Raw genomic sequence first — 27,779 nt, 5'->3', positions numbered from 1 at the left:
GCGTGAAAGAGAGGAAGTGTTACGCACACAGTGGTTTACATGAAGAGTGACAAATAGTTGAGGCAAGACTGTAAAGGGAGCCAGAGAGGGAAGGTCCTGATTCTGGTGTTCGAACGGTGTGGTACAATGAAGCTATTCGACCATCTGACAAGCATGATGAAGTGCACTGCTGCCATCCATACAGCGTCACACAGAGCTGGTAGTACGGCTTCAGACTCTTGTTCACTCTCAAACAAACATTCACTTCAAGTTTGTCAGCATGGTAAATGGTCTCACATATTATTTGTGTCTCTGTCTTGATGGCGCAGAATGTTTTTTTTTTTTCCCATTCAGATCGATGTCTGCTCCTGCATCCAGCAGCCTCTTGATGACTTTACTGGATAGATGGCTGAAATGTTTAAACTGCCCTTGGCAGAACCCAAACTCGCTCTCAACAATTACTTGGTTGGTTTGTTCTTTCTAATCATAGATATGTCATTCTGTGCCATAACGCTGAACAATAGCCTGCTCCAAGCGTTCGCAGCTAAACTCCCCCTCTCCCTCTCTCCATCTCTGTCTCTTTCACTTTGCATCCCTGCTCTCTGTTGCTCCCGCTCTCACACACTCTCACTCATTCTTCCTGCGTGGGTTATGTAACTCACACAACACTAAACGCGCCAACACATGATTAACTCTATCGATAACAAGCATGGTGACTATTTACTATCGTGCTCTCATGGGTGTTTAAACATGTCACGTGGGCCTTTCCGGACGCTCCAAACAGCTTCAATCTAACAGCGGCGTCTAGGTTTTCCTTAAAAATTAAAGCTACATTCATCCTGGCTGGGATGCTTGGTCTCCATGGTAACATCAGGTCCATTATAAGTGCCATAAAGAGCATTCAAGGGAATGTTAAATCACCAGTCTGCCAGTCTCTATCACCTCACTGGGTTGATTGTGTAACCCACAAACCCACGGGAATACCTCCTCTCATTTATCCCCCCTCCACCCACCTCGTCTCTCCTCTTTCTCGTTCTGTCACACAGCCTCCTTCTCCCTCATACGCATTTTGTCATACGCACGCGTTCACACGTCACAAACTGTGACAAATACTGACCCCAAGTGGAAAAAGCGCTGAACTTAACAGGATGTCCTAACTCGTTGCAGTTTTTGCAGAGGTGTGTGTAGTGTGGAAAGTATACTTTTTACAACCTAAAGGTATTTTTACTTTACGTCAGTATTTCCATGTCTGCTACTTCTACTTCCTTCCAACAGCGATACCTACTAGATCCTTTCAAGACTGACATTTCAAATCCAATGTTATTATCAGAGATTAAAATCAGTTGCTGCAAACTTTTCTGGCTTGTAACCCTTTGAAAAAAAGTCCCTGTCATCTTTGGAAATGTTTGTTAGAGAAAAAAGAAAAGTCTCTCATGTGTCCCTCAGGTCTTCACTCGCTACGGAAAGTGTTACACCTTTAACGCAGGCGGTGACGGACGCCCTCCTCTTATCACCACCAAAGGAGGAATGGGTAATGGACTCGAGCTCATGCTGGATATTCAGCAAGATGAATACCTGCCAGTCTGGGGAGAAACAGGTGATGGGAATATTATTTACCCCCCTCAGTGGGGATCTGATTATCTGTGACACTCTAACACTGCGTGTGTGGGCAGGTGTGCGCTTGGTTTCCGTGCTGGTGCTGGTGTGTGTGGGTTTAAAACCTCAGTGTATAACTCAGAGACGAAACTCTTCCGAGTGTCTGAATTCATTAGTGAAATTACTCTTCCTGGGGCGTTACAGTGATCCCACACTCTTTGTCACTCCTGTAGATGAGACATCTTTTGAAGCTGGGATTAAAGTTCAGATCCACAGTCAGGATGAGCCTTCCTTCATCGATCAGCTTGGTTTCGGAGTGGCACCCGGCTTCCAGACATTTGTTTCCTGCCAAGAACAAAGGGTACAGACTTTTTGCATGCGGTGCCTGTCAAAGCATAATTATGATTTGAAGTTGGGTCTTATTTTTGTTCCTTTGTCGATCAATTTCAGTCCAACAGGGCAAGAAATGTGTTGCCACTAATCAACCTCCCAAATCTTCTTTATTGTTTGACTAATGATGAATAAATGTTTGTTACAATTTCTGTTATAAATACTGTGATTTGTGATGCGTTGTCGTTGCAGCTGATATATCTTCCCCCACCATGGGGAGACTGTAAGGTGACCCCCATGGATTCGGACTTCTTTGATAGTTACAGCATCACAGCCTGTCGCATTGACTGTGAAACACGCTACCTGGTGGACAACTGCAACTGTCGAATGGTGCACATGCCTGGTAGGAAACCACTCTTACTGAATGTTGAGCCAGACTTACATCAGTGATGCTGCAGAGATAAATTAAAGTACGCACTTCAAATACAAGGAAATCATCTTTGATGTGAGTGCATTTTGCTTTGGCTGCAGGAGATGCACCGTACTGCACCCCAGAGCTGTACAAAGAGTGCGCTGACCCAGCTCTTGGTAAGAAAAAGCGTTCCTCCATGTCTGGTCAGCGTCTTAGAATAGAACAGGTTCAGACCAGACATACGCACCCGCACACACATTATTATCATCATCATCATCATCCTATGACACAGCTGCACTGATCTGTTTCAGAGATCAGGCTGAGCTCTGGTTTTCTTCTCCCCAGATTTCCTGGTGGAGCGAGACAATGATTTCTGTGTGTGTGAGACACCGTGCAACATGACCAGATACAGCAAAGAGCTGTCCTTTGTCAAGATCCCCAGCAAGGCCTCTGCTAAATATCTCGCCAAGAAATACAACAAATCTGAGCAGTATATTAAGTAAGTACTGTTTTGCTAGCAAACAGTGCTTGATTAATAGGTAACTGGTTACAAGTGCATCTTCTTACACTAACAGAGTGTAATACTCTTTGCAGGGAGAATATCCTGGTTTTAGACATCTTTTTTGAAGCTCTCAACTATGAAACTATTGAACAGAAGAAGGCATATGAAGTAGCTGGACTTTTAGGTACAGCTTTAATGGATTTCATTATCTACTGCACAATAGACGAGTTATCTTTTTTTGCTTTTAGAGCAGATTAAGATTCTTCTGATCTTACATATTCATATTCCAGGTGATATTGGTGGCCAAATGGGACTTTTTATTGGGGCCAGCATCCTCACCATTCTGGAGCTGTTTGACTACATTTATGAGGTGAGGCTCGTTTAGAAAGGTATTTAAAATGAAGAATAATAATCCCGCTGCATGTAATTATGTATCGATGGGTGACAAATTGAAGGAAGGGGTTAGTTGTTGGGGGCGCAGGTGGCTGGAGCTTCAGTCACAGCTATGGGAGATTTCCACCGCAATCATGCAAACACCAGATGAGGGAGTATCTTTTGGATTAATGGTGTTACGTCCCTATGAATGCATGTTGTCTCTCTTTTTCCTTCAGTCCATGCTGTGTGAAAACAGACATGGACAACCGTGAACAGGTTGTTGATTGAGCCGACCACCTCTGTGTTACCCTTCTTTCAGGTGATAAAGTATAAGCTGTGTCGCTGCTCTGATAAGAAGCACAAGCACAACAGCAACAATGACCAGGGAACGGTCCTGAGCTTAGACGATGTCAAGTGTCACGTCAGTAACTTTCACTAAGCTTCAGCAGCCGTGAAGAGGAAGCCGCAGCGCTCGCTTGCCTCTGGGCGGTTTCATGGACTTTGTTCGTTGCAGTTTGCAAGACCAACAGAGAAGTGTCTGAACTGTGCCCGGTGAAGGTTTGTGAGCAAGCGAGGGGAATGCAGTAATGTGGCTAAAGCGAGAAAATGGCCACACAGACAGGAAGACAGCAGCAGGCAGCGATCAACGTGTTGTAATGAATTAAAAAATGTTAGAATAACTGCATGGTCATCTGTAAACAGCTTTAAAAGACATAGTAACAGATACAGAAAATGAGGCCATGAACTAAACAGAGGTTTGTATTTATTGGGTACATCGGCATTAGAAATCCCAGCTGTGCAGTGGTGTTCATCATCTGTCAGTGTGAAGGAGTTTTTGTAAACGTGACAGATTTGTTTTCACTCACAAAATATGATTTGGTTTGTTTTAGAAGCTTGCATGTCAGCGCTGTATATTTGTTCACTTCTGTTCTTTAAAAGTTGTTCATGTTTGTTGTCCTTCAAAGCTTTTATTTTATGGGCCCATAATGTATTTTCAAATGATCTGTAAAGAAGTTACATCGAAGTAATTGTATCATTTGTTATAGTTAAAATGGTTGACCAGTTACAGTGGCAAGAAACCTGAACCTTTTGAAATGATGCTGTTTTAATTTGTGCATTAAATTGTCATGAATTAATGTAGAAAACCATGAAATTCCAAAAGATTCACATACTTTTTCTTGTCACTGTATACTAATACTGATTCTGAAATGCTATGCTAATACAACCTTTTGTTCAGAGTGCAGCAATTTAGCATAGATAAAGTTTCAAATGCCAAGTGTGTATAAAATATTCACAGAGAACTAAATAGAGCAATTTGTTTAAATATCTAAACCAGTATGTTTTCTCACTATGAAAGTGTTTTTTTTAAAGATTTCTCTATGTGCCAAAATTAGCTTTTTATATTCACGGTAAACAACCTCATCTTAAGACAGTCCCTTGTTGAACCCTGTGCATTGTGCCAATATAGCTACTGTACTACCTCATCTTGTAAAATTACAGCACCATGAAGGCTTTGTGAGCCAAACTAATTCATAACAAAAGGCAGATCTAGGTCATATGTTGAGCAGGTGGAGCAGCAGCAGTCGTAGCTGTGTCACAGCTCTGCTGAAACTAATACAATTGATGATGGATGAATTCCATTTAGATTTTTCAGTTTCGGAGGGTCCTGATATTGTTCGTGTCGTGATTTACTGAGCATGGAACTAAAACACACCCACAATTAATGTCCACAAATAAGTGACAATAAATGCTGTAGTCTTTTTAATCAGGAGCAAGCAAAGAAGCATATTTTCCAACCTGCATCAAGTTAAAAAAGACACAACACACAGTGAAGATTAGAAGTATTTCACCATGACAAAGACATACATAGCAACAAACATACATAAACCAGATTACAAACTGATTTTCTCCATATGAGTCAGGTGCTACACTGAATGATCTGCCTTCAAACTCCCTCCCAGTGACAATCAATGTATGCTGTCTGAAAAGAAATTAAAAATAGATTTGCAGGCAAGAAACTCCAATACACTGACTAAATGGAATGTCATACATTTTGATATGTGTGCAGATGCTGTTCATCGCGTTCAAGGGAATATTCCTTTGAGTGTGTTTACATGGCAAGATAAAATTCATGCGAAAAAAAAAAATATGTTGAATGTGTATTGCCATTTTCTAGGGCTCTAAATTGCATGTAGCACTGTACAGCGGGCGCCTTGCGTGTGGTCCGTCGATGACTGCAGTTTGTGTCGTCATCATCAAGTCTGTATGCTTGGTTTTGTATCGTCAGCATGTAGTTAGTTGTGTGTCTGTGTGCTGTAACCTGACGTCTCTGCCAAATTCAGAAGCTGATAAAGAACATTCAAAATGCTGCCCTCATGCCCCCAAATCTCTGTATCTGTTATCGATTAGGTCATCGAACCACCTTAAAGTATGGTTTTAGAGTTAATCTTCTTGCATTCATTCCCACCGTGCTCTGTGTGTGTGTTATTGTGTAGTGTTACTATCAAGCACAATCATATCATCAACTGTAATTTAATGTAAATATTGCAATGACTATGGGTAATAATCTTAATGTATTAGCATAGTCTGATCTGTCTGATGTTGTACTTGTTGAATTTATTTAATATAGCTAATATGGCTGCACGTCTCAGTTCAGCTTTGTTGTACATATGACTGTATTGGTTGACCATTTATTTCCCAGAATTTCTAAAAGACAATTTAAGTATGAAGCTATTTCTTTTCTTTTATTTCTTTTTCTTTCTTTCTTTTTTTTTGTTTGTTTGTAGTGTTATTAGTTGCTACTGTATTCATCAGTAATCAACAGCCAGATTGTTGTTTTCTAGCATCCACATGAGGTCATGCATCTCAAAACGAGCTCTGGCCGTTATGCCTTCAGTTATATTTTCTGCCTCTGTTTTTAATTTGCCGTTTTTATTTGAGCTATGAAAGGATGATTACTTTGGTCTGGTGATGTATAGATAAGATATGTTATATGACAGATTAAATGCTAACTTTATGTAACTTTTATTCAATTGAAGTTGTCCTGTGTCATTATTTAACCCATGTTGTGGAACTACCTTTGGAGATCCTCTGACTTTTCATTTAATGTACACTGACATGAAATTTTATAGACGCTCAAGCCCCCAACTCATGTAGATTTTCATCCAGTGCCATCACAAGGACACAATACAATGATTTATGAGGAAATACTGTCTAACTAATGACTTTCCCACCATTTTGTTGCTGTAAATGTTCTGTACTTTCTGTCTTATGCAAATTGGAAAATGTTTGCGTGCCTAAAATAAGACTTACTAAATATGTGTATCAGCACTATTATTGTGACCACTGTAAATATGTTCACATGCTGACTTTAGCATTTAGTTCAAAGAGCCTTGATGTCTCTGTACGGACTCATAGAGCAGCTAGATGGTTGTATACCCTGTCTTATTTAAATATTTTACATATGAAAACAACTTGCTAAGCTTTATTTGATTGTCTAGCAGTCTACTAGTCGGAGGTAAAGCATTTACAGCTGTGATCTGCACTCTAACTCAGGATAAGTCATTAAAGGTGTGTACTGCAGGTTCTCTGTGACAAACAGGTTTGAATCATCAGTGCACTGATTAACTTCACTCTCTTTCCAACACAGTGATGCAAGTTGGCCCAGTGACACACTCATTAGAACAGGGTTTATGAAAAAAACCTAATATAAAAGTTAAAGTTTAACTACTAATAACAACTAGAGCGAATGAGCCAAATGGGAGTACTCAGATAGGATAATCCAAAGAGGAAGTACTTGTGGTGGAGATATATTCAAGAACACTTTAGTTACGAAGTAAGCAGGATTTTCTCAGTTTGTGTGTGTTCATAAAAACCAGATTGCTGACTCTGAAGTTTAGTTCCTTCCTACAGCCCCTCTTCAGTTTGCTGTCCCACTCTTATGCAACAAGGTCCCCTTTTGTTTGAGCCCTTCAGACCAAATCATTTCTCCCACAGTGACCTTTCTGTGGCTGCTCTGGTGACTTTTAATGCACTGGTTATATCTGTGCATAGTGAACAACATACGTTCTGTGAGCGCAGGGCATGAACATTTCATAGAAAGGTTTGTAAAGGGCATCATTTCTGATCCTTTCTTTAAGTTAAAGAACCAACAATAAAAATGCTCCATTACAAGTAGAGATATATCAAGCGTTATCTGTAAATGTGCACTGAATTATAGCTTTTTAATGTTGTAGCTGCATGAGATGAAGCTTTACATTATTGTTTAGCAATGTGCCATATGCTGTCTCTTATCTTTATGCCAGTTTGTTTAAATGCTGCCTTTCGAGGAATTTCAAATCATTTGTTTTGTCTCACTGTTAGAAATAGGGCGGAAACACAGGCGAACACTTTTGTGCAGGTTTCTGCAGCGGTCTTTCACTGTGTTGTCAGGATACTATTTATCTGGATTCATCTTTATTTATCTAGAACAAACGACTGCACACTACAATTTGTTTTGTGTGTAAACTCTGCAACCTGAAGGACTTGTTTTTCCCTCTGTACGTTTAGTAATAATGATCAGGAGGTGCTGTTTTTGTCTGTTACCGATGCTGTTGTCTGACCAACATTATAAAAATCATCCAAAACTCCCAAACTGTAAAGAGACATCCACTCACTGTATGTGTCTGTGTCTCCTCTAGAGGCCTGTGATTGTCTCATGCAGTCATCACACCATAAGACACCAGTCTGCAGGGTTCACAGGAAGACTTTTGTCCGATTTACTTTGAGCCTACTAACCTCTGGTCCAGCTTCATGTGTGAATGGCCACAGACTTGCTCTCCCAACAGTGGGCGGCTCAGTGTGTCCCTCACACAGGCCAATAAGACAAGCTGCAGCCCGGTGTGTGTGTGTGTGTGTGTGTGTGTGTGTTGCATAAGGACACCCTGCAGGTTGACAGAGGCAGTCGGTGCAGGTTCACCTCCTCTCTCCAGTTTACCTCTGGACCTCGTCACAATGGCAGCTCCTAAGAAAGTCTGCATCGTCGGCTCTGGAAACTGGTCAGTAGACGTGCTCGTGTTTTGACTTGAAAACAGACAGTGAGGTGTTAAACGTGGCAAAGTCAGGAGTGTGTCGTCGTTTGTGCGTGTTACAGTTCGCCTGTTGTGAACTAGCCAACTTGAGTTAGCATCAGCAGGCAGGTAGGCAGCTAACGAGAAGGAGCCACAGTAAGGACAGAAGTTTAGCAGGATCTGTGCCATTAGCCGCTCTGTGCTGTTGTTTGTTAGCCGGAACAGAGGCAGGTTTAGCCCTGGTTGGAGTCACATGCTAAGAAACTGGCTGAGTGAACAGAAACACGTTCACATGTCAGTCACGATCTCTGCGGTCATGAAATCAGCTGTCATGTTTGATGATGATGATGATGAAGGAGAAATGATTTCCTGCTCTCATTTACCATCAACCCGGGACAATCAGGAACAGTGGACAGTCGCTCTGCTGCTTTGCTGCTTTGCTAACAGGAGCTTTTCTCTGAATGAAACCAAACTCCGTTCAACAGTTATTCAATTTAAATTTAACCGTGTCTATTTGAGAATCCCTGAGGGGTACAACATAATTTAAGGACAACAATGAATATTTAAAGATTTCTAATGAATTCGGCATATAGCTTTAGCTGATCAACCAAACAGATTTTATTATATTTGTTAGAACATATGTTACTAGACTGTGGTAGCTGTTGGAAAGAAAGAGAGTTCATTTCTATGCCGAACTGATGAGTTGGACACAATTTACTGAAAGAATTAACATAAGTTCTGTGTATCAGTGCTAATTAGTAAATAGACATAAAATCAGGAGAATCGTTCACGTAGTTTGGCGCAGTGTTGCCTACACACAGAATGGGATATGGAGGGTAGATGGACAGATGTGTATTAGTAATTGAATCTGTCATTTAAAAATATATTTTACTGAGATAATTTCCTCTTCTTCTAGAGTATACGCCTGCATAGTCGAAGAAAGACAGTTTAGACCTGATCATGTATGCCACACAAAAGAAATCACATCATGTTATCTAGTTGAGTGCTGCCCTCCAGTTCATCCTGTTCAGAAGTCAGCAGTTTATGATCAAAGAGCAGCGGGAAACACAAGAGGAGCCATGAATAGTAATGACCTGGTGATCGCACCACATGTCATGCCAAAGTGATAAACCATAACCCATAGTAAAGTCTTTAACAGACATTTGATGTGGGAGGATTTCATACAATGATGCTGATTAATATTTAAACAAGTTAAATATTATTAACTCTGAACTATTAACAACACAGGGGTTCTGCCATTGCCAAGATAGTGGGTGCCAATGCTGCCCAGAATCCCAAATTTGACAACACTGTGAAAATGTGGGTGTTTGAGGAGACCGTGAATGGGCGCAAACTGACGGAAATAATCAACACAGACCATGAAAATGTGAAATACCTTCCTGGACACAAGCTCCCGGCAAATGTGGTAAGAAACTGTTGGTTTCTCACAATTTTTCTCTGTTATAGTTTGTGGAGGCACTGTAATCCCATGATATTTATCGTGTCCTTGATGCATGTTCTGCTGCATTGTACACAGTGTACTTTGCATCTGTGTTTGTCCTTCCCACCATCACAGCCTCCACAACACATTATCATATTTGTTTTATAAATAACTTTAGTTTTATGTATGTGCTCTCACAGCAGGTTGTCACACTAGCTATTAGATCTGTTGCAGTAGTCTTTAATGTATGTCATAACTCTTACCACTCGATCCTCACCCTTGTTCGCCCTCAGGTGGCTGTGCCAGATCTTGTGGACGCTTCATGTGATGCAGACATCTTGGTCTTTGTGATCCCACACCAGTTTGTTGGGAAAGTGTGTGACACAATGAAGGGCAAGATAAAGAGCGACGCGCTGGGAATATCTCTAATTAAGGTTCAACTCTGCTCTTTTTATGCTGCAATATTATAATTATATGTGCTTTTTTTCATCATTTGTATCTGGATTTTGGTGTGATGATAATTGATGTTGAAAACTTTGAACCAGTTACCAGTTTAGTGGGTTAATGTACAGCTACGTCCAGGCAGTGACACTGTTTTCATCATTTTGGCTGTGTATGCCACCATAATACATATGAAAGGAATCGGTCAATATGTGATTAAATTGTAGACGGTCAGCTTTTAATTCTGCATTTTGTCCAAAATATTGTATGCACCTGACTTTTTATTGTGTGTATTTAAGGAGTTACAAGCATTTTTATGCATAGATCTGAGATTTTAGCAACGTAAAGGTTTGGACAAACTAAAATGATCATAAGTCTTAATTCCTGTGGTAAATCCTTTGCGGTCAATGTCTGAAATCTGGAACCTGTAGACTTCAGTAGATGTTGGATTTCTTTTCTTCCCGTTCTGTTCTACATCTGACTTCAGTGTCTGCTCGTTCTCAGGGCAGTTAGCCTTCAGTTTTGAGTTCAGCAAGTGAAAAGCCTGCTCATTTGGATTCAGGTCAGGTGATAGACTTGGCCACTACCTCCACCATGCTCCACAAATGAGGTGGTATACTTTGGATGATGACCAGTTGCTTCCCTTCTCTTCTTGTCTTGTACAAGTTGATCTTGGTCTCATCTGCTCCTATGATGTTGTTCAGAACTACACAGGACTTTTACATACATGTAGGCAAACTCAAATCTGGTCTTCCAGTTTTTGAGATTTAGATCATGTGGTAAACTCTCTTTCCCATAAATCTCCTACTTCTTGTTGTGAAACTGTTTTTCTTCAGTAGTGAAAGAATTTGTGATTAATCCACCACAGTTGTTTTCTGTGGTCTTGCAGCCTTTTGATCATCCTTAGCTCAACTAAATAGTTGATTTCATCACACCTAATGATTTGTGCTTTGATTATTCCGCCTAATGATGACTTGGTTGAGTGGCAGTGACAGCTCTTTGCACTTAATATGGACAATTAACAACAACAGATCCCAAAAACAAATAGTACACTTGAAATCAACTCTATAGACATTTTATCAACTTACTTGAATAAGTGAAGTAGTCACACACACTTTGCCATGGAACAGCTGAGCAGTCAGCTGTCAAATTAACTTTGAGTGCCAAACGGTGCAGAACTGTAGCACACAGTTCAAACAATATTTGTTGCAAAACCTTTAAGTTGAATGTGGCATTTCACAATTTAAGCACACAGATACAGACGCACAGAGCTAGAATGATGAAAACGGTTTCAATGTCCAAGTACCTATGGAGCTGACTGGAAAATGTGTTTTTGTGCCTCCAGGGTGTAGACGAAGGTCCTGATGGACTTAAACTCATCTCTGATGTGATCCAGGACACACTTGGTATCACCATGAGCGTGTTAATGGGGGCCAATATTGCCAATGAGGTTGCCGATGAGAAGTTTTGTGAGACCACTATTGGTTAGTCTCTTACTGTGTTTATTTCTTACTTTGACATATTTTAATGCCATCGCTTATGATTCTTTTTTTGAAAGAAAGTATTGTTGTTTAAAGAGAACACCGTGAAGGCTTTAGCCTTGAAGCAGGAAATATTTGTGTTGCATTGTCAGTATCTGTTTGAGACTTGATTCTGATTGATGCACTAGTTCCTGTGTAAAAGATTTATTTTAGTTTTTATTACTTTAGTATGACATTTGCTTTTTTTGTGTCTCTGACCACTCTACATGTCAGCAAGCTTTATAAGATCTAGCAGAAAAATGCAAAGCCACAGTGTTTTAACTATGAATCATTCTAAAAAATCTACTCTTATCTCAAACTTTTCTATCATGTAAAGTTGCCAAAATATAACTAGGTTATTCTTTTCTGCTTCCAGGATGTAAGAATAAAAACCACGGCGCTCTCCTGAAGGAACTCATGCAGACCAGTAATTTTCGTGTTACTGTAGTAGAGGAGTATGATGTGGTTGAAATCTGTGGAGCCCTGAAGGTGAGTTTTTACTTCAAAAGGGGCCTACCCTGTAATGTCTGTCATTTCAAATATATTTTCTTATCGCATTTACAACCATAGCCATAACCATTTCTCTGTCAGGTTTGTTTAGAAACACTAGAACCAATTATGCTGTGAGCTGCAGGCCACTAAAAGAACTTTGAACTCACAACACAAGTTACAAAGGTGGAGGAAAAATAGACAAACGTCTCAAACATTTCCAAAATGCAACCACTATAAAATGATTTGATTAGATAAACAAGATTATACTGCCTAGTATAGATTTATGTACCAACTACATAAATCTGCTGCTGGTGTACACACCAACTCCAAATGGTCATAATAATAAAACAAAACGGTGTACTTAAAGGGGCAATGGTTTTTGTTATACTGCAGGGAAACAGTTCAGTCTCGTCAGTCAAAGTGCTTCCTATTAGCTCCACACTTGGAGATTGACAAGTATTTTTCTCAGCGAGTGAGCTTGTGAGTTAAAAGCCATTAGGCATTTATCATCTTCAAATGCCTTAATAAATATTAATGTTGTTGATAAGCAGTCTTTCAGGTCTGCGTACCAAATTAGAGCTGAAGCCGTTGATGAAACTTTTCTGATAATTGATTTGTCACTTCAGTAATGTTAACACTGTCATTCCAGTTTCTCAGATATGACGATTTGTCACTTGTCTGTATTGTTTTCCAGGTCTTGTATCATGTTTTGCTATGTGATATTTAGTCGTTTGCACTGGACAAAATAAGCAGTTTGAAGACGCAGTAATGTTTTACAGTTTACCTCTGTCTTGTCTATACAATGTGTATGTGAAGAACTTGATGTTGGCCTCTAAGACGCTTAAATGTGAGGCGCGTTAGTGTTAAAGCTCATTTATGAGTTCACTGATTGGACCCCACTGGTACAGTATGTATGTCTGGTAGGAATGTCGTCCTCCATGTGTGTCATCAGTTCTTGTAGTTTTTATCTTCGCTCACGTTTTTCCTCCTTGCTTGCCTCCAGAACATTGTTGCCGTCGGGGCAGGTTTCTGTGACGGTCTGGGCTACGGGGACAACACAAAAGCAGCCGTGATTAGGTTGGGCCTGATGGAGATGATTGCCTTTGCCCGCATTTTCTGCACCGCTGGGCCCGTGTCCTCAGCAACCTTCCTGGAGAGCTGCGGCGTGGCCGACCTCATCACGACTTGCTATGGTGGCCGCAACCGCAGAGTAGCTGAGGCTTTTGTGAAGACTGGGAAGGTCGGAGCTCTTTCTCTTGAAACAAATAGTATTACTCATCTAGTTAGTGTTTTATTATAATGAACAGATGTTCAGCAGCCAAAGTTTAACGGGACAAGCAGTTAAGATAATGGATGGATGGAATTGTATTAGTGTTATTAGATTTTAGATTTCTTTTTCTCTTTTTTTGTCTTAGTTTTTGGGAAAATTCATAGGTAGAATTTCCTGATAAATCTAACAACTCCTAATAACTGAACGTTTTCTTACTTAATTACATAATTAGTTAATTCTGGCACACTGTGCCCTCATCACGATGCTGCTAAATAAACAAAGCATGATTAAAGACAGTTTTTCCAGCAGCTTTCCACTGCTTCGCTCTGACTGGTTGTCCACCACACATTGGCGTTACATTTGTATTATAATCAATGAGACAAATGATTTGTAAGTCGCTTTGGATAAAAGCGTCTGCTAAATGACTAAAATGTAAATGAATTAAAACTATAAAGTCAGTCATTCTTGGCAAATAATGACATTGTAGCTCTTTTGTTGTTTGTTCTCTTGCTCAGTCCATTGAGGAGCTGGAGAAAGAGATGCTGAATGGTCAGAAACTCCAGGGACCAGCAACAGCAGCTGAGGTCTATCTCATCCTCAAGCACAAAAAACTTATTGACAAGTAAGTTGTGAAGCAACACAATTAGGAGATGCTGTTTTCATTTAGTGTGGTATTAATTCTGTTCTCTACAACATCTCCTCCTTACTCCAGGTTCCCTCTGTTCAACGCAGTGTATCAGATCTGCTACCAGGGCCATCCAGTCACAGAGTTCATAAGCTGCTTGCAAAACCACCCAGAGCACATGTAAAAACATGACAAACTGACCAAGTGCCTTCAAAATGAAGAACATAACCACTTTCAATCTGTAACGTGCTAGAAATAGGAGGACCAGTCACTCCACACCTGTTGTGCAATTGTCTCCAACCAGTGAGTGGAATTCGTGTTCGCTCGGTCGAGAGGCTGCGTAACATTTGTGTGTCTCACTCTAATATTTCCATTCTGTCCCTAAAGGATGATTCAGGTTTGTTCCCCACACGTGGCTACTGTGGTTTATTTTAACTTTGCATGTTTTGTTAGGCTAACTCAACATTTTGACTCTCAGTTTGACATTTTTAAATGCCTTCTTTTCCTGATGTCTACTGAATCTTTAAGGATAATAGCTAGGAGATTTTATTCCTCATGTAATATGTTTGTTTTTTTTTTAAAGCCATATTCATGGTGCCAAATTTTAACACCAACATAGAAATCTCAACATCAAAATTCAATATAAAGCATGACTTGTCCTTGTTCACTCTTCATTTCCATTCAGTGACTATAATCTAAGTAAATTGTTTAACTGCACTATCATACATGCGTTCAGATTTTAGAGACTATTGACAACCTCTTACACAGGGATTTATCTTTAACATTTGTGCCGTCCAGTAAATGCCTGTCAATCACAAGTTAATTATAGATCTTTGTGTGTTCTGTCCTACATAATTTTCTATTTCATATATTGCACTGTATTAATACTGTCAATTGCACACCAACTGTTTTAACAAAATGATGCAAGTGCCTTAGAACGCACGGTTAAGTCTTGGTCAATGACTTTTTTCTTTTTTTAAAACGTAACTACTTATGTCCATCCACTACGCCGTTTGTTATTGTGACCCAGCTTGACCCCGTTTTCAGTTATAGTTAATGGAATATGTCAAGATTTCTGTAAATAAAGGCATTAGTCTGATCATCACTGGAATCATTTCTCCACAGTAAATTATAGAATTATCCATTGTATCATTTTGCCTAAATTCATGATAGATATACATTAATACAGAAGTTATATTTAGAAATAGATTGTAGAGCTGGAGATTGAAGAAGATAAAGAAAAGAAATTTGATGCTGCACTACTCGAACGTGGCATTGGTGAGCAGATGAAAGATTATATATAATGAGAGACATCATATCCAAAGTAGTTTACTTCAAAGTTTGAGTTAAAATGAACACACTTTGATCATGGAAGGGAGTCACTATCAGCTAAATGCAAGTAAACTGTGCTTCGAGTGATAGGACTGTTCAGATTTTATGCTTTAATTGGATTTCTAAATAATCTGGTACATGAAAAGGTACCTACAAAACTTAGCTACACACCTTTTTGATGTGCAGTCAAAGCAGACTGTATGCTAAATATGATGCGTCAGCCAGGGGGTTATTAGTTTACCTAAAAAGTCCAAAGCATGTTCAGGTTAATCAAGACATGATTTAATTAGTGAGCTTTAGAGGTGCTGGTAGGCAAATCTTAGCTCTAGATGGAGACGGGCTGGCTGGACATTTTCCCTTTAAATACTTATGTCAGGTTACTGAATTTCACCCATTAACAAGTCGCAAACACATTAGAAGAAGCAGAACAAGTTTATTACAAGTTGTGGAAATGTAGCTAGCGTTACATGAGCGTGTATTTTAACAGCAGCATACAGTACATCGTTACAGATATTCAAGGTTGACCTGTTGTAGACACCACTGCTGTCTGGATATTTTTGAAATATGGAATAAAGATCAGCAACTTAAATAACTCTCAAATGTAAACAGAAAGAAAGGAATGAAGCTCAGAGAGAGGTTACGAAACAATATAGGAGACCTTGTGCCGTATGTCCACAAAGACACTTAAGACTATTTCAGTATGAAGGCTTTGAAAAGAAACGGCATTGCTCTCTATAAACCAGTCATTTCTTAAACAGCCATGACAGTTTTGGTCTCAGGTAGAATAGGCAAAAGGAAATTCCACTAGGCGTGAGTAATTAATGCAGTCAAAGCATAAAGGTTCTTACAATTACATTACAATCACCATGATTAATAAGAGAGACAGCTGGTGGACAATCATTGGTGCTGGTCTCTACAGTGTGCAGTTACTATTTTGGTACAGTACAGTACTTAAAGTGTGCATGGATAAGCTGACTGCTATTTCTTTGCTCTAATACTGTTACTTATTCTAATAATAAAAATTACATTACAAATTAAGACCTAATTAATGGAAACCAGGGGAATGGAGCCAGTTTTTATTCACTGTTTTTTTTTTTTGTTGTTGACAAAAATATTCTGTTTCAGACTTTTCGTTCTCTCTACAACTGACTTGGTCCCACATCTAAATTAAAATAAATAAAGCTGCTGTGAATCTTTGAAATTTAAAATAAAAAACATAAAAAAAAAAAAAACAAAAAAAAACACACCACCAAAAGCGTGGTATAAGTCTATCATGACAGTCCAAATTCATAATTGCCTTGAACTTTTGGTGAACTGGCTCCAATAAATAATTGATATACCTGAAAATCCTCCTCCTTTAAATATATTCTTTTTTTGATGCTACTGTGATGGATCCACACAGTGGACACTCCAGTATTGGAACATGACACAGCTCATTTACCCTGCTGCACCCCCCTCCCACTATACTACTACTACTACTAATGCCCCCTCATCACAATTTACAGAGGGTTGACCCATTTGTAAGTGCCTTCATAGCGAAACCCAACTCTCTTTGAAAGGTCGTCTGCTTCTGCGGGGCCACGACTAAGAAGGAAAGAGAAATGATCAATCGATATTCTGCATTAAATACGTCAACCAGGTAAAGGCACAGTAAACGACATCTCCTACCTTCCATATTTGTAAGGAAGAGGTGTGGGCTTCTCCTTGTCTATCTGATGAAGGAGAGGCGTAAAGATCCTCCATGCTTCCCGTAGTTCATCACTGCAAAGACAGAAAATTTAACAAGCGGGACATTAAAGAGCTGCAATGTGCCAAATAAATAGAAAATTAATAAATAAATAAATAAAACCTGTAATCTTTTTATTTTGTTTTTACAACTCCTGCTTCCTTACTGCTGAGGGAGAATAACACTATGGTGCCATCTAGTGTTCAGAACTGAGTTCACACAAAGCATTTCACAACAGAGATATTCAGTTTACAAATGATAATGTGAGACATCAGTGGTGATAAACAAAGACAGACCTGCGTACAAAGTGCATCTGACTTCCACAGAAGACATCCAGGACGAGACGCTCGTAAGCATCTGGAAGCTTCACATCCTGGAAACACCACAAAGTGTAATCCATTAGGAAAAAAATATGTTAAAAACATGAGTGTAGGTTCTTTACATGATAATGTAATAGCTTGAACCTGCCTTGTATCTACTCTTGTAAGTGAGATCCAATTCAGTTTCTTCAGGGCTAAAGTAAACGCCAGGTTTTTTGCTCATCATCTTGGCATATACCGCCTCATTTGGCTGCACACGCACCACCAGCTCATTCCTGCGACACTGATTTCCAAAAATGTCTCCTGGGACATCGGTGAATTGCAGTCGCACCTCCGCTTTCCTCTCATTCAGAGCTTTTCCACAGCGAAGGATGAAAGGAACTCCTGAGGAGAAGACATGTCGTAGCAATGATTTACAAAAAAAGACAGGAAGATGTCAACAGAAACAACTGAATTTGTTTTGTTTTTAATTAAACCCAAAGTAGGTTTACCATCCCAGCGTTCATTGTGGACATAGAGCACAGCGGTGGCAAAGGTGGCCTGAGTTGATCCTTTAGGAACCGTGGGATCATCAAGGTAACCCAGTTTGGCGTCTCCTTCACCCTCTGGATCCCCAACATACTGACCCAGCACCACATCGGACATAGTCACTGGAGCAATACACTTCAGCACCTTCACCTACAAGAGAAAACTCAAGGTAAGTCTGTCTAAAATAAAGATCAGGTAAGTAATATAAAAATGTTAAAGGTAAATAAAAGGCAGTGGTCACCATTTGAAACTTTACAGTAAACCTTAAAATACTGTGTCTCCATATTGGTCATGTTGGAGGAGGTGTTGAGTGTTTTTGATCTCTGATGATGAGTTTGTACCTTTTCATCCCTGACATCATCAGAGCTGGTCGAAGCTGGTTTCTCCATGGCAACCAGGCAAAGCATCTGAAGCAAATGGTTCTGCATAACATCTCTGGTTGTGACAAGTGGAGCAGGTGGTGGCACAAAAGACAGAAAGGACAATGTGATAGCTTTGATGAGGATAATTAAAATGATGTGATCATGTGCTGACACTGATGTACAATGCATACTGTTAAAACTATTCTAATCTATGGATCAACAGGACCATTTGCCTTGTGCTGATCTGCTTGAATCTGATGATCTTACTTACATAGTAGTACATTAAAAGGAGTTTAAGTTTGTTCAATTAACATTAGTGTTAAACATAAATGTTAATAAGCTACCTTGAAATGTAATCAAAAGATATAGATGACAATATACAGTAACTAAAATGGCAGTGTTGAAGTACAGCAGTTCCTGCTCTGAGGACAAATTCATATTAAAGTTTCATCAAGTGCAGAGAATCTTGAGCTACAAACTCACCGGATGATGCCAAAGTCATCAAAGTAGCCTCCCCGTCCTAGAGTGCCGAATGGTTCTTTAAAGGTGAGGACAACACAGGCCACGCTATCCCTGTTCCAGATTGGCCCAAAGATTCGGTTTCCAAACCTGCAATGAACATCACGCAATTGTTCTCTGCTCAGCAGCATGCACAGCTGTTCATGACAACACGCATAAACATTTGTCTTCTGTTTTGCTAAGGCCAAATCTTATTCTAATGCACTGTATGATATTAGGAAGGGTTTTCCTCAACCGCAAGACAGCTGAAAGTGATGTGTTGCATAATTCACGTCAAGCTAAATGTTGGCAGGAGCAGAATATATGAGTGGGGTTGGTGGTGCTCTTCACCAATAATTTGATGCAGTATCATTTGAATATTTTGCCTGGACGTGCAAATAATTAGAGTAACTAACAAATTTGGTAGGTTATATTTTGCCACATTTTTCATTTGATGGTTAAATTTAGCTTAATCACAACAGGTAATTGCAGCAATATCCTCTAGCACAGTCTAACAGTATAGTATAGTAGTATACATTTTTTCCTTTACTATGCTACATGTTATTATATAAGCTAAAAGAAGGTTCTTTATTTTTATTTTTATTATTATTGGCATTACAACTCTACAAAGAACAAGAAGAAGATATTTTGGGGTATTTTGTATATAATAAAGATGGATTTGCCCACACTAATGTGCACCTCACTGTGTGTTCTCAAAATAACTCAACAATAAATGTTCACCAGCAAACTTCATTTGACATTGAGAAATGTCAAATGAACACACAGATATATTTCTTTATTTACAGTTACAAATAAAGAAATTGCAAGATGAGACATGAAGATGGTTTTTACCTGAGCACCATGAGGTTCTGGACCATTTCTTTGCCCAGATAGTGATCAATACGGTAGATTTGTTCTTCAGTGAAGAGAGAGGAGAGGTGAGTGGACAGCTCCTCAGAGCTCTGCAGGTCATGTCCAAACGGCTTCTCCACTATCACCCTGTTCCAGCCTCTATGTAACATACACAGAATACACCAACATGTCAGCGTCTGTCTACATTGCTTGATACTTTTCTAGTCTATTCTCTGCTTTCACTCCTTAATAATATGACACTTTTAATAACACAGCTGGGATTAACTTGACTTGAGTAAAGTAAGTGAGGCAGTGGATACTGCTGAGGGCCTCATGTCTCCTCTAACAGATCTACATATGGAGGAAACAGAAGTAGAAAAAGAGTGAGGAAAATCTGTTTACAAAGGCACATTACATCACTAAATCTATTTAAGTACCCAGAGCTTTGACTGTACAATTATTGAACGATGACACCACTGGTGCACATGCCCTAAAATGCAAGATAACATTTAAAAAAAATAAAATAAAATAAAAAAAAAAGTTGGATTTTGGCACACTGCATCTAGAAAAAGAGAGCATTAAAACCATTTCTATGGAGCTTTTAAAGTTTAAAGTTGGTTTGAGTACTTAGAGTCAATATGATCAAGAATGAAAATAGCTAGAGCCTAACTGATAAACCATCAGGCCGATCCATTTGGATATTTAATTTCGAATATCCAAATACTTAAAATTGAAAACTGAATACTTATTCATCAAATATTATATAATATCTGGTCCAGCCCTACACAACAGAAGTTAGCAAGAGACATGTTTACTTACTTTGTGCTCATACAGTGGTGCTTGATGTTCTTGGTAACATCGTGGTAGACTGTTGGTGGCAGGGCCAGGTAAAAGAGACGGTTTCCCTCGGCTCCACCAGGCAGAGACAGGATGTGTGTGTTGAGTTTGGAGAAGGAACCCTCTTTGCCATATTTCCCACTGATGTATGTGTTCCTGCTGAAGAAGGCTGACAGCCGCTCTGCTTCTGTATCCGTCACCTATATCAGAGTGTGAACATTTATGCAGTCTGTCTGCAGCTGTCCTCAATTTGAAAATAGTAACTTAAATTTTTGTTTTACCTTCAGATACGGCATGCAAGCAGTACGGATGGCATCAACTGTCAAGTCAGAGCGAGCAAATCCCACAAAATATATCTGTTCAGGGAGGAGACCATCTCTGAACAACCACCTGGGACAGAAAGGAGAAACATGAGAGATATGTTCATTACACCAACTTCCACACCAGATTAGAGTAATATATTTTATCAGTCTCTGCTGTGCTGTTGATGTAGAGGCTTTAAATGAGCTCAGGGGTTCACTCACCACAGAGTCGGATAGATTTTCTTCTTAGCCAGATCTCCCTACATGTGCAAATATACAAATATTAGTTCTCAAAAAAAACAACAACCATGTGCACAATAATTAACGGTGCAGTGTTTAGAGTTAATCTTCTGGAGTTTATTATTTTCCACTACACAAGTCCCAAGATACTAAGATAGCAGGATGGCTGACCTACCCTATTTAAGAGTTGCTCAGCCTTCGTTACCTCACTGGAAACAAGCAAGCAACACCAAGAGGACAGTCAGCAGGTCAGCAAGATCTGACTGTCTAGCTGCTCACTGAAGTCGTAGTGGATTAACTAGAGCAAATGTATTGTAACTAGATCTGCATGTTACTACTGCGTCACATGCCTCACATAATCTCTATTGGATAAAACCTTTTGTCTTTTAAACACTTTTAAACTGAGTTAAGCATCTCATATTGCTACAAAGTAGAACAGCAAGAACTACCACATAGGCAGCAAAAAATAAATTTTAAGTAAAAAAAAAAAATTAAAAATGATGTTGGGTATGTACTACTATGCGTTTAAAAAACTACACCCATTTAATCACATAAAGCAAACACATCCAGAACGAGTGCATACAGCCCAACCCTTTCCCTGACCTGTCCGTGTAACAGACTGAAAGAAAAAAGCTGACAGTTAGTGACACTGCAAAAAAAAAAAAAAAAAAAATGACAGCGGTGGTGCCACTCTCCTCTTCCAAAAGTAAACAGAGGAAGAAAAAGAAGGATACAACAAATTATTTTGTGGCTATATGTTTAAGAATGTAAATCATTTATAATGATACACCAACATAAATAACACAGAGGGCCATGTCTGTGAAAGATACAATTTCATGCTAGATATCATTCCTGGAAAAGGAACAACACTAGTTTTCAAATGTTTTGAGGACGTCCTGTCCTATCTACAACTGTACCTGTCAGTGGTATAATATGCTTTTATACTGATAAACAAAGAGGAACCTTCAGATTTTCTACTGTCTCAACATCACGTTTTTGAACGTTCGTATGACTGGGAGGTGTTTGTTTGCAGAAGCCTGCTGAAATCCGTTTCAACATTTCCTTAACCAAATGTGCAATTGTTGCAGCCTTTTTAAATATTTCAACACACTTTCTTTGAAATGATGGCCAAAAATTCTTACCTAAGTCAGCTTATAACAAACAAATGTGCTCTGATCTAAATGTTTTACTCTTTAAATGTTATTTTAATCATAGTGAATCCCATGATTCCAGAGCATTAAGCCCTTTCTTTTAATGTTTCTGGCCTTGATTGCCTTATCAGTTTTCCATTTTTACCCCTGACACATACAATCACGGACTCCATTTTGACTACACTCACCGATGCTCCCATGATGATGAAGATGTGAACATCCGACTGATGGAACTCTTCATCTTCATGCAGCTCCTTCCTCAGTTCCCCAAACACCTCAGAGCGAGAGAGGGGGATGTTGCTCATTTTTTCTAAAAAGCAGACAAATCAAGAGAAGAAAATGTGCAATTGTTTTTTTACAGGTTAAATCAGACCCCAAGAAGCCAAATACAGATTACTACCCACCTACCCAACATGAATTTATAAAGGCCTCTGGACCTTCATAGCACTAAACATAGAAGCTAATGGGTAGTTATGTAGTTTCCTTGCACAACACATTTTATTATGCGTCTGTGTGTGGTTTAGGACACACACACACACACACACACACACACAACACACAACACAGCTGGGGTTGAAACAAAACAGAAGACCAATAGGGGGAATGTACACATGTAGTCTTTTGATAAGATTAAGTGATAACACCTGAGGGGGGGTTGTTCTTTCCAGTTTGTGCTGTGCCTCTTCTGCTTGAAGTGTGGTCAACTGACCTGGTGAGCACCTCTGACAATTACATGAAACAACAGTGTTCAGAAAATGACCTGACATCAGTTTGGTGGAAGTATGGCCTGAATTCCATCAATTTACATTAAACTTTACATTTATGGTCTGTCAAATGCATCCTAAACTGTTTTTATATTTTGGATACATGTTAAAGTTTATACACATATATAAAGTGTAATATGTTAAACTGCAAGCACCCCAAAGGATTTAAAGAGACCAACTATACTGGAAAGGCAACAAGAAAAATCTGTTCCTCCCTTTGCTTTTATAAGCAGCCTGTGGCTGCTTGCATGAGTTGGATAATCCATCACAATAAACAATGAGTTGTTCATGGGTCAGTGTCATACTATTTTTGCACAGTCATGCCGTTTATGCAGGTCTGTCACAATTGATATTCAACTTGAATCAATCCACTCTGTTCAGCCCAGCCCATCCCGAGTGAATTAATTAAAGCGTTTTGTTTAGGCTCTGAACTGTTGTATGTAAGTATTCTGTATTCTGAAAACGCCACACTCTCTGAACTTCAGCAAGTATCATCATTTAAGACAAAATAAGACTAAATGTATCTGGCTCTAGTTTTAAAATATCAAATAAAAAAATGACTAATTAAATGCTAGTGCAATGAATGGTGGACGCGTTGATCAACAGAAAAAAAAAAAACATACAGTGACTTCAGAGTGTTTTCAGATTGCTCCAGTTTTTGCACATGTAAATGTAATGGATAAAGATGCCAGTTTGCCTGTAATATAATATATACTCAGTAAACCATAACAAAGTCAAACTTGCAAATTTGTTTTGCAAATTTTTAAAAACAAAACTGAAACCGTTCATTTACATAAGTATGCACACCATTAATTCAATACTCTGTAAATGACTCAAAGCTGTAATTGGCATCAATAGCAGCTTTGAGTCCAAGTGTTGTCTAGTGTCCTAATATTCCTTGCAGATCCTCTCAAGCTGACTGGAGTCAGACTGGAAGTGAAGAGTCTGAACTCCCATCTTCAGGTCACAGATGATCTGTGGTATTTAAGTCTAGGCTTTGGCTGAGCCACCCAAGGACAAATCAAGAACAGAAATAATCACTTGTACTAAAGACACTCCTACCTTGTCTGTGTGCTTCAAATCATAGTCATTCTTAAAGGTGAAATAATACCTAATCTCAGGTCACATACTCTGGAGCAGTGTTTCCAATTTTGACGAGGGTCACGGTCCCTGCCCTTATAACATCATGCTGCCACCACCATGGGTCGAAGGAGATAAGAAGCACATAGCGTCACAACAGATACATTGCTTCGAGTTCTAGCCAAATAATTCAGCTTTTGTCTATTATTTAATTATATTATATTATAGTCTATTATGATTATATTAATATTTATTTTCATGCCCTTATGAGTCCTTTAAATATTCTTATCAAACAATAACTGGGCTGTCCTATGCATTTTACTCTAAGTGGTTTTGGGAGTTTTGGTTTACAGAACAAAGTGTTGTTCTGTAGGACATTGTTGTTGTTTTTGCACCTACTGAAAAATAAGTGATAGATCAGTAAATTAACCAATTTTAAAACCTGAACCATCCAGCTAATTTGGACTTTATAAAACTAAAAACAATCAGGTAGTGCACGTGGATTTATGTCGCCACAGCTTCCAGAAATAGCCTCTATCACACACCCCAAACTATAATGATATTAAAGCTGGTCAAATCCTCCACCAAATCCCGCATTTGGATGGCTAACCCTTCCTGCAGGACACCGTAACAAAGCTGGGAGTATTTGCGTAAACATACACAGTTAACAATGAGGGACATTTAGATGCTCATGAACGATTGTTCCATAGATAACTAGCTAGCGTAACTAACATCCAGAAAGAAAGCAGAGAGCTCCACTTCATTTTCCTCCCCGACTGTAGCTCACTGTAATTTAGCTAAGGCTGGCTAACAAAACCGCCCAGTCATCATTACTCTGCTTAACATGCTGTTATCATAACAACACTTGACTCATATGCAGCAAATCCGAACTGCTAGCTTAGCACACTGCTCCTAGCTTACAACTCTCCGACTAGCTAACTCTGCAGCGCAACAACGGCGGCGAAGCGAAAGCTAACGTGAACGTGAACGTTAGTGCTACTCACACGTCCGTCAACGAGATGACAAGCACACGACTCGACAGACTGTGAACGACCTCAGACACAGCGACGAAAGTTGGTGGCTGCTGCGGAGAGCTTTTGAATCGTGCCTACTTCCCTGTCGAGGTGACAAAGCAGAAAAGTGAGATTTTATTGGTTTGACAGAAACTCACCAGCGCTCGCTCGAGTTCCCATCGCCGTCGACTCGGCTGACGTCACGGACTCAACAGGTGGGCGTGTCTCCACTGTACCAGCCCCCTCTTCTACAGGCGGGGTGACGTCAAGGGTGAGGCTGCAGGCATGGACCTCCTGAAAGTAGGTGGGTTCAAGTCTGGCCCAGATGACAGCTCTGTAAGTAAGATCTTTCCTGAAAACAAAAAAAAAGGGTGTACTCCTTATTTGGATCTACCTGGTTAAATATGTTTAACTCACAGGTAATATTTCACCTCCCACCTCCTCTCGCCACCTTGCCAAAACTTCATCCACCCCTAAACCCACGCCTGCTCCTAAACTTATCTTGTGTAGAGGTGGTGCTTTCTCTGTCACAGACTGGCAGCAGATCATAGACATTTCTTTCTCAATGTTTCTGAACAATGCTCGCTCCTCCTAACCAATCAGAGAAGGTCGCTAACTTCTGCTTGATAGGTTACAGTTAGAGGTGGTGGTCAAAATCTGCATGCCTCATCTGTGCAAAAATGCCTTTTGAAGTGCACCCAAAGTATTCCAACATACAAGCCTTCAGCAATGTGAATTTGTCAGATAAAGAAGGCATTTCCCCTGCAAATTAAGCCGAATCTTCTGCTAAAAAGACCATAACCTTGTAACACATCACACAGTCACTATCACATATCTTCCTGCTGCTGTCAAATAATTGCCCAATGCGGGGTAACAGTGACTGTGAATGAGGAACTGGAAGTTCTATTTTCTTTTACAACCAGGAACAGTGTTGAAACATGAATTGCTGCAGAGTTGGACTCAGTGTAGAAATAAATGCTGTACCTGAGTAAAGATCCAAAATTTGTTCAAGCACTGCTGTGGTTACTTTTCCCTTCAAATTACAAAGTTCAAGAGACACCAAGGTCCTTCCAGGGGTTGCATGTAAACACAACTCAATGCTGCCACTGAGCCAGACTTCTTGCTGGGAGTCATGTTAAAAATACTAGAAGTGTTACATAAACTTAATATGTATATATATATATATATATTAATTAATATTAATTAAGGTGATGAACGTATTTGTTATATTCATATGTTCATAGATATGGGGATATGGCTAGGGTTGGGATGCTGTAAATACATATTTTCTGAACCCACTTCGAGAGCCACTGCTGTAAAAGAAGTTATCTGTAGGAGCAATCCAAACTGTGAAGAATGACAATATGATATTAGTATAATATTAGATATTATTAGTAACCATACATTTTTAGCACTGACAAACATATTTTTCATACACATAAATAATGGAATGGAACTAGTACTTTACTCAAATTAAGTACTTAAAGATACATTTTAGATACTTGTACAGTACTTTTTTAAAATATTGTACTACATTACAGAGGGAAATGTACAACATTATACTCCACCAGACAGTTATAGGTTGTGGATTATTTTACTAATATTAAGTCTGCAGACTAATACTAGTGCTTCATACTGAGCAAGGCAACCGGAGCACTCTGTAAGACTGTCCTCAGCAGAGTAGACAAGACCTCATTATGAAACACTATGGTCACAGGAGGCTGGGGCAATACCAAAACCTCTGTTCCACCAGCCAAACTGAAGTTAACAGATGTCAGATTGTGTAAGCACATCTCATAATTTGGTTCTCACCACAATCGGGTGTCATTTTTGATGAAGGTGGAATGGGGAAAGACAAAGTGAACTGGTATCTTTCAGAACTGAACATACACACCGAGTAATAAGCAGTGGGTAGGGCATGAATAGTAGGAAAACCAGCCAGACAGCAGCCCTCAAAGACCAGAATTGCCTATTCCTGCCTATTCAGAAATACTGAACAATGAGCATACTCACTCTGTTTGCCATGCGTCTGGTTGAACTGGTTTTTTAGTAAGCCTATGTATTTCCTTTTTATTTTCTTCAAGAGTCATTTGATGTAACACACAGGATTTGCAATTAACACCCATTGACCTGGGATCTAGGAAAGGCCTTAAAAGGTGCGTGTTGACTTCCTTTTCAATGTTAAAGCCAGGTGGACAAGTAGGACCTGATTATTTCATATTGTATACACTGAAATGTAAAACCAGGAAACAGGAAAGTGTAATCTTTACCAGACGGGTGAAAAGACAGCAAAATATGTGCCTGGTATGCAGGGGGAACTGACCTAGAACAAAGCTGTAAAGAGATCACACGATGACATCATTATGGAAAGCATGAAAACAGAGCAGCACTGTAGATACCAGGAACACATTTTTTCCAATAGTCACGACAAAGTACTACACATTCAGTTTTCATTGTTGTATTCTAAACATGTTTTCAGATAAGACACATTGACATCACCTGCAAGGTTTTAGCAAAGACAGCACATTTGCAAAGAAATACTTAACTAACATACACAGATATAATATCTATACCTTTCTCTTACATACAATAGGTCCCAACAACACACATGTTACTTGTTAAACATTATTACTTTTGTGGTATTGACAGCAAAAAAAAAAAAGCTTATAAACTTTACACATTTTTGAAAAAACTCTTGAGTCAGTAGTTCTCTACAGGACAATACATTTCTTAATGAATGATG

The 27,779-nt window shown here is 39.3% G+C and overlaps 3 protein-coding genes across 6 annotated transcripts in view; 2 read left to right on the top strand and 1 right to left on the bottom strand.

Moving 5' to 3' along the window:
• LOC113167655 (acid-sensing ion channel 1-like) overlaps nt 1–4,535 on the top strand; it is a 37,194-nt gene extending 32,659 nt beyond the window's left edge. Inside the window, exons 3-10 of the mRNA XM_026368442.1 lie at nt 1,426–1,576; nt 1,809–1,936; nt 2,158–2,308; nt 2,437–2,493; nt 2,663–2,816; nt 2,912–3,003; nt 3,110–3,189; nt 3,514–4,535. Coding sequence (XP_026224227.1) covers nt 1,426–1,576; nt 1,809–1,936; nt 2,158–2,308; nt 2,437–2,493; nt 2,663–2,816; nt 2,912–3,003; nt 3,110–3,189; nt 3,514–3,633 — 933 coding nt within the window. The 3' untranslated portion in view covers nt 3,634–4,535. The remainder of the gene's footprint in view (nt 1–1,425; nt 1,577–1,808; nt 1,937–2,157; nt 2,309–2,436; nt 2,494–2,662; nt 2,817–2,911; nt 3,004–3,109; nt 3,190–3,513) is intronic.
• Nucleotides 4,536–8,110: 3,575 nt separating this feature from the next.
• Nucleotides 8,111–15,131, top strand: LOC113167337 (glycerol-3-phosphate dehydrogenase [NAD(+)], cytoplasmic). The gene is made up of 8 exons (XM_026367867.1): nt 8,111–8,230; nt 9,491–9,668; nt 9,977–10,117; nt 11,470–11,608; nt 12,021–12,133; nt 13,140–13,376; nt 13,922–14,028; nt 14,119–15,131. Exons 1-8 carry the CDS (start codon nt 8,187–8,189, stop codon nt 14,213–14,215), a joined length of 1,056 nt encoding a protein of 351 aa, XP_026223652.1. The 5' UTR covers nt 8,111–8,186; the 3' UTR covers nt 14,216–15,131.
• A 642-nt stretch (nt 15,132–15,773) lies between these two features.
• On the bottom strand, nt 15,774–25,518 carry g6pd (glucose-6-phosphate dehydrogenase). 4 transcript variants are annotated; one of them, XM_026367861.1, is made up of 15 exons: nt 25,475–25,518; nt 25,195–25,388; nt 22,824–22,901; nt 22,368–22,489; nt 21,011–21,048; nt 20,768–20,876; nt 20,469–20,686; nt 19,650–19,808; nt 18,783–18,908; nt 18,279–18,372; nt 17,901–18,087; nt 17,558–17,793; nt 17,386–17,462; nt 17,032–17,124; nt 15,774–16,947 (listed from the first exon to the last, which is right to left on the bottom strand). In XM_026367861.1, the coding sequence occupies exons 1-15, from the start codon at nt 25,501–25,503 to the stop codon at nt 16,863–16,865; spliced, it is 1,845 nt and encodes a 614-aa protein (XP_026223646.1). In that variant the 5' UTR covers nt 25,504–25,518; the 3' UTR covers nt 15,774–16,862. The 4 variants fall into 4 exon arrangements, with proteins under 4 accessions (XP_026223646.1, XP_026223649.1, XP_026223651.1 ...); XM_026367864.1 differs by lacking the exon at nt 22,824–22,901; XM_026367866.1 differs by lacking the exons at nt 25,195–25,388; nt 25,475–25,518 and adding an exon at nt 25,028–25,172.
• Between the last annotated feature and the right edge of the window lie 2,261 nt (nt 25,519–27,779).

Source organism: Anabas testudineus, chromosome 7, assembly GCF_900324465.2.
Source record: "Anabas testudineus chromosome 7, fAnaTes1.2, whole genome shotgun sequence".
Classification (NCBI taxonomy): domain Eukaryota; kingdom Metazoa; phylum Chordata; class Actinopteri; order Anabantiformes; family Anabantidae; genus Anabas; species Anabas testudineus.
Note: the sequence above shows the minus strand (reverse complement) of the source record. Positions and strands in the feature narration are given on the sequence as shown.

Excerpts from the sequence above, each read along its gene's own strand:
- LOC113167337 (XM_026367867.1), top strand. The coding sequence starts at position 8,187 with ATGGCAGCTCCTAAGAAAGTCTGCATCGTCGGCTCTGGAAACTG. Across the intron at positions 9,669-9,976 it reads ACAAGCTCCCGGCAAATGTG|GTGGCTGTGCCAGATCTTGT; the intron begins GTAAGAAACTGT and ends GTTCGCCCTCAG. Across the intron at positions 13,377-13,921 it reads CTTTTGTGAAGACTGGGAAG|TCCATTGAGGAGCTGGAGAA; the intron begins GTCGGAGCTCTT and ends TCTCTTGCTCAG.
- g6pd (XM_026367861.1), bottom strand. The coding sequence starts at position 25,503 with ATGAAGTTTTGGCAAGGTGGCGAGAGGAG. Across the intron at positions 20,687-20,767 it reads CTTGCATGCCGTATCTGAAG|GTGACGGATACAGAAGCAGA; the intron begins GTAAAACAAAAA and ends ACTCTGATATAG. Across the intron at positions 18,373-18,782 it reads GATGACTTTGGCATCATCCG|AGATGTTATGCAGAACCATT; the intron begins GTGAGTTTGTAG and ends TGTCACAACCAG.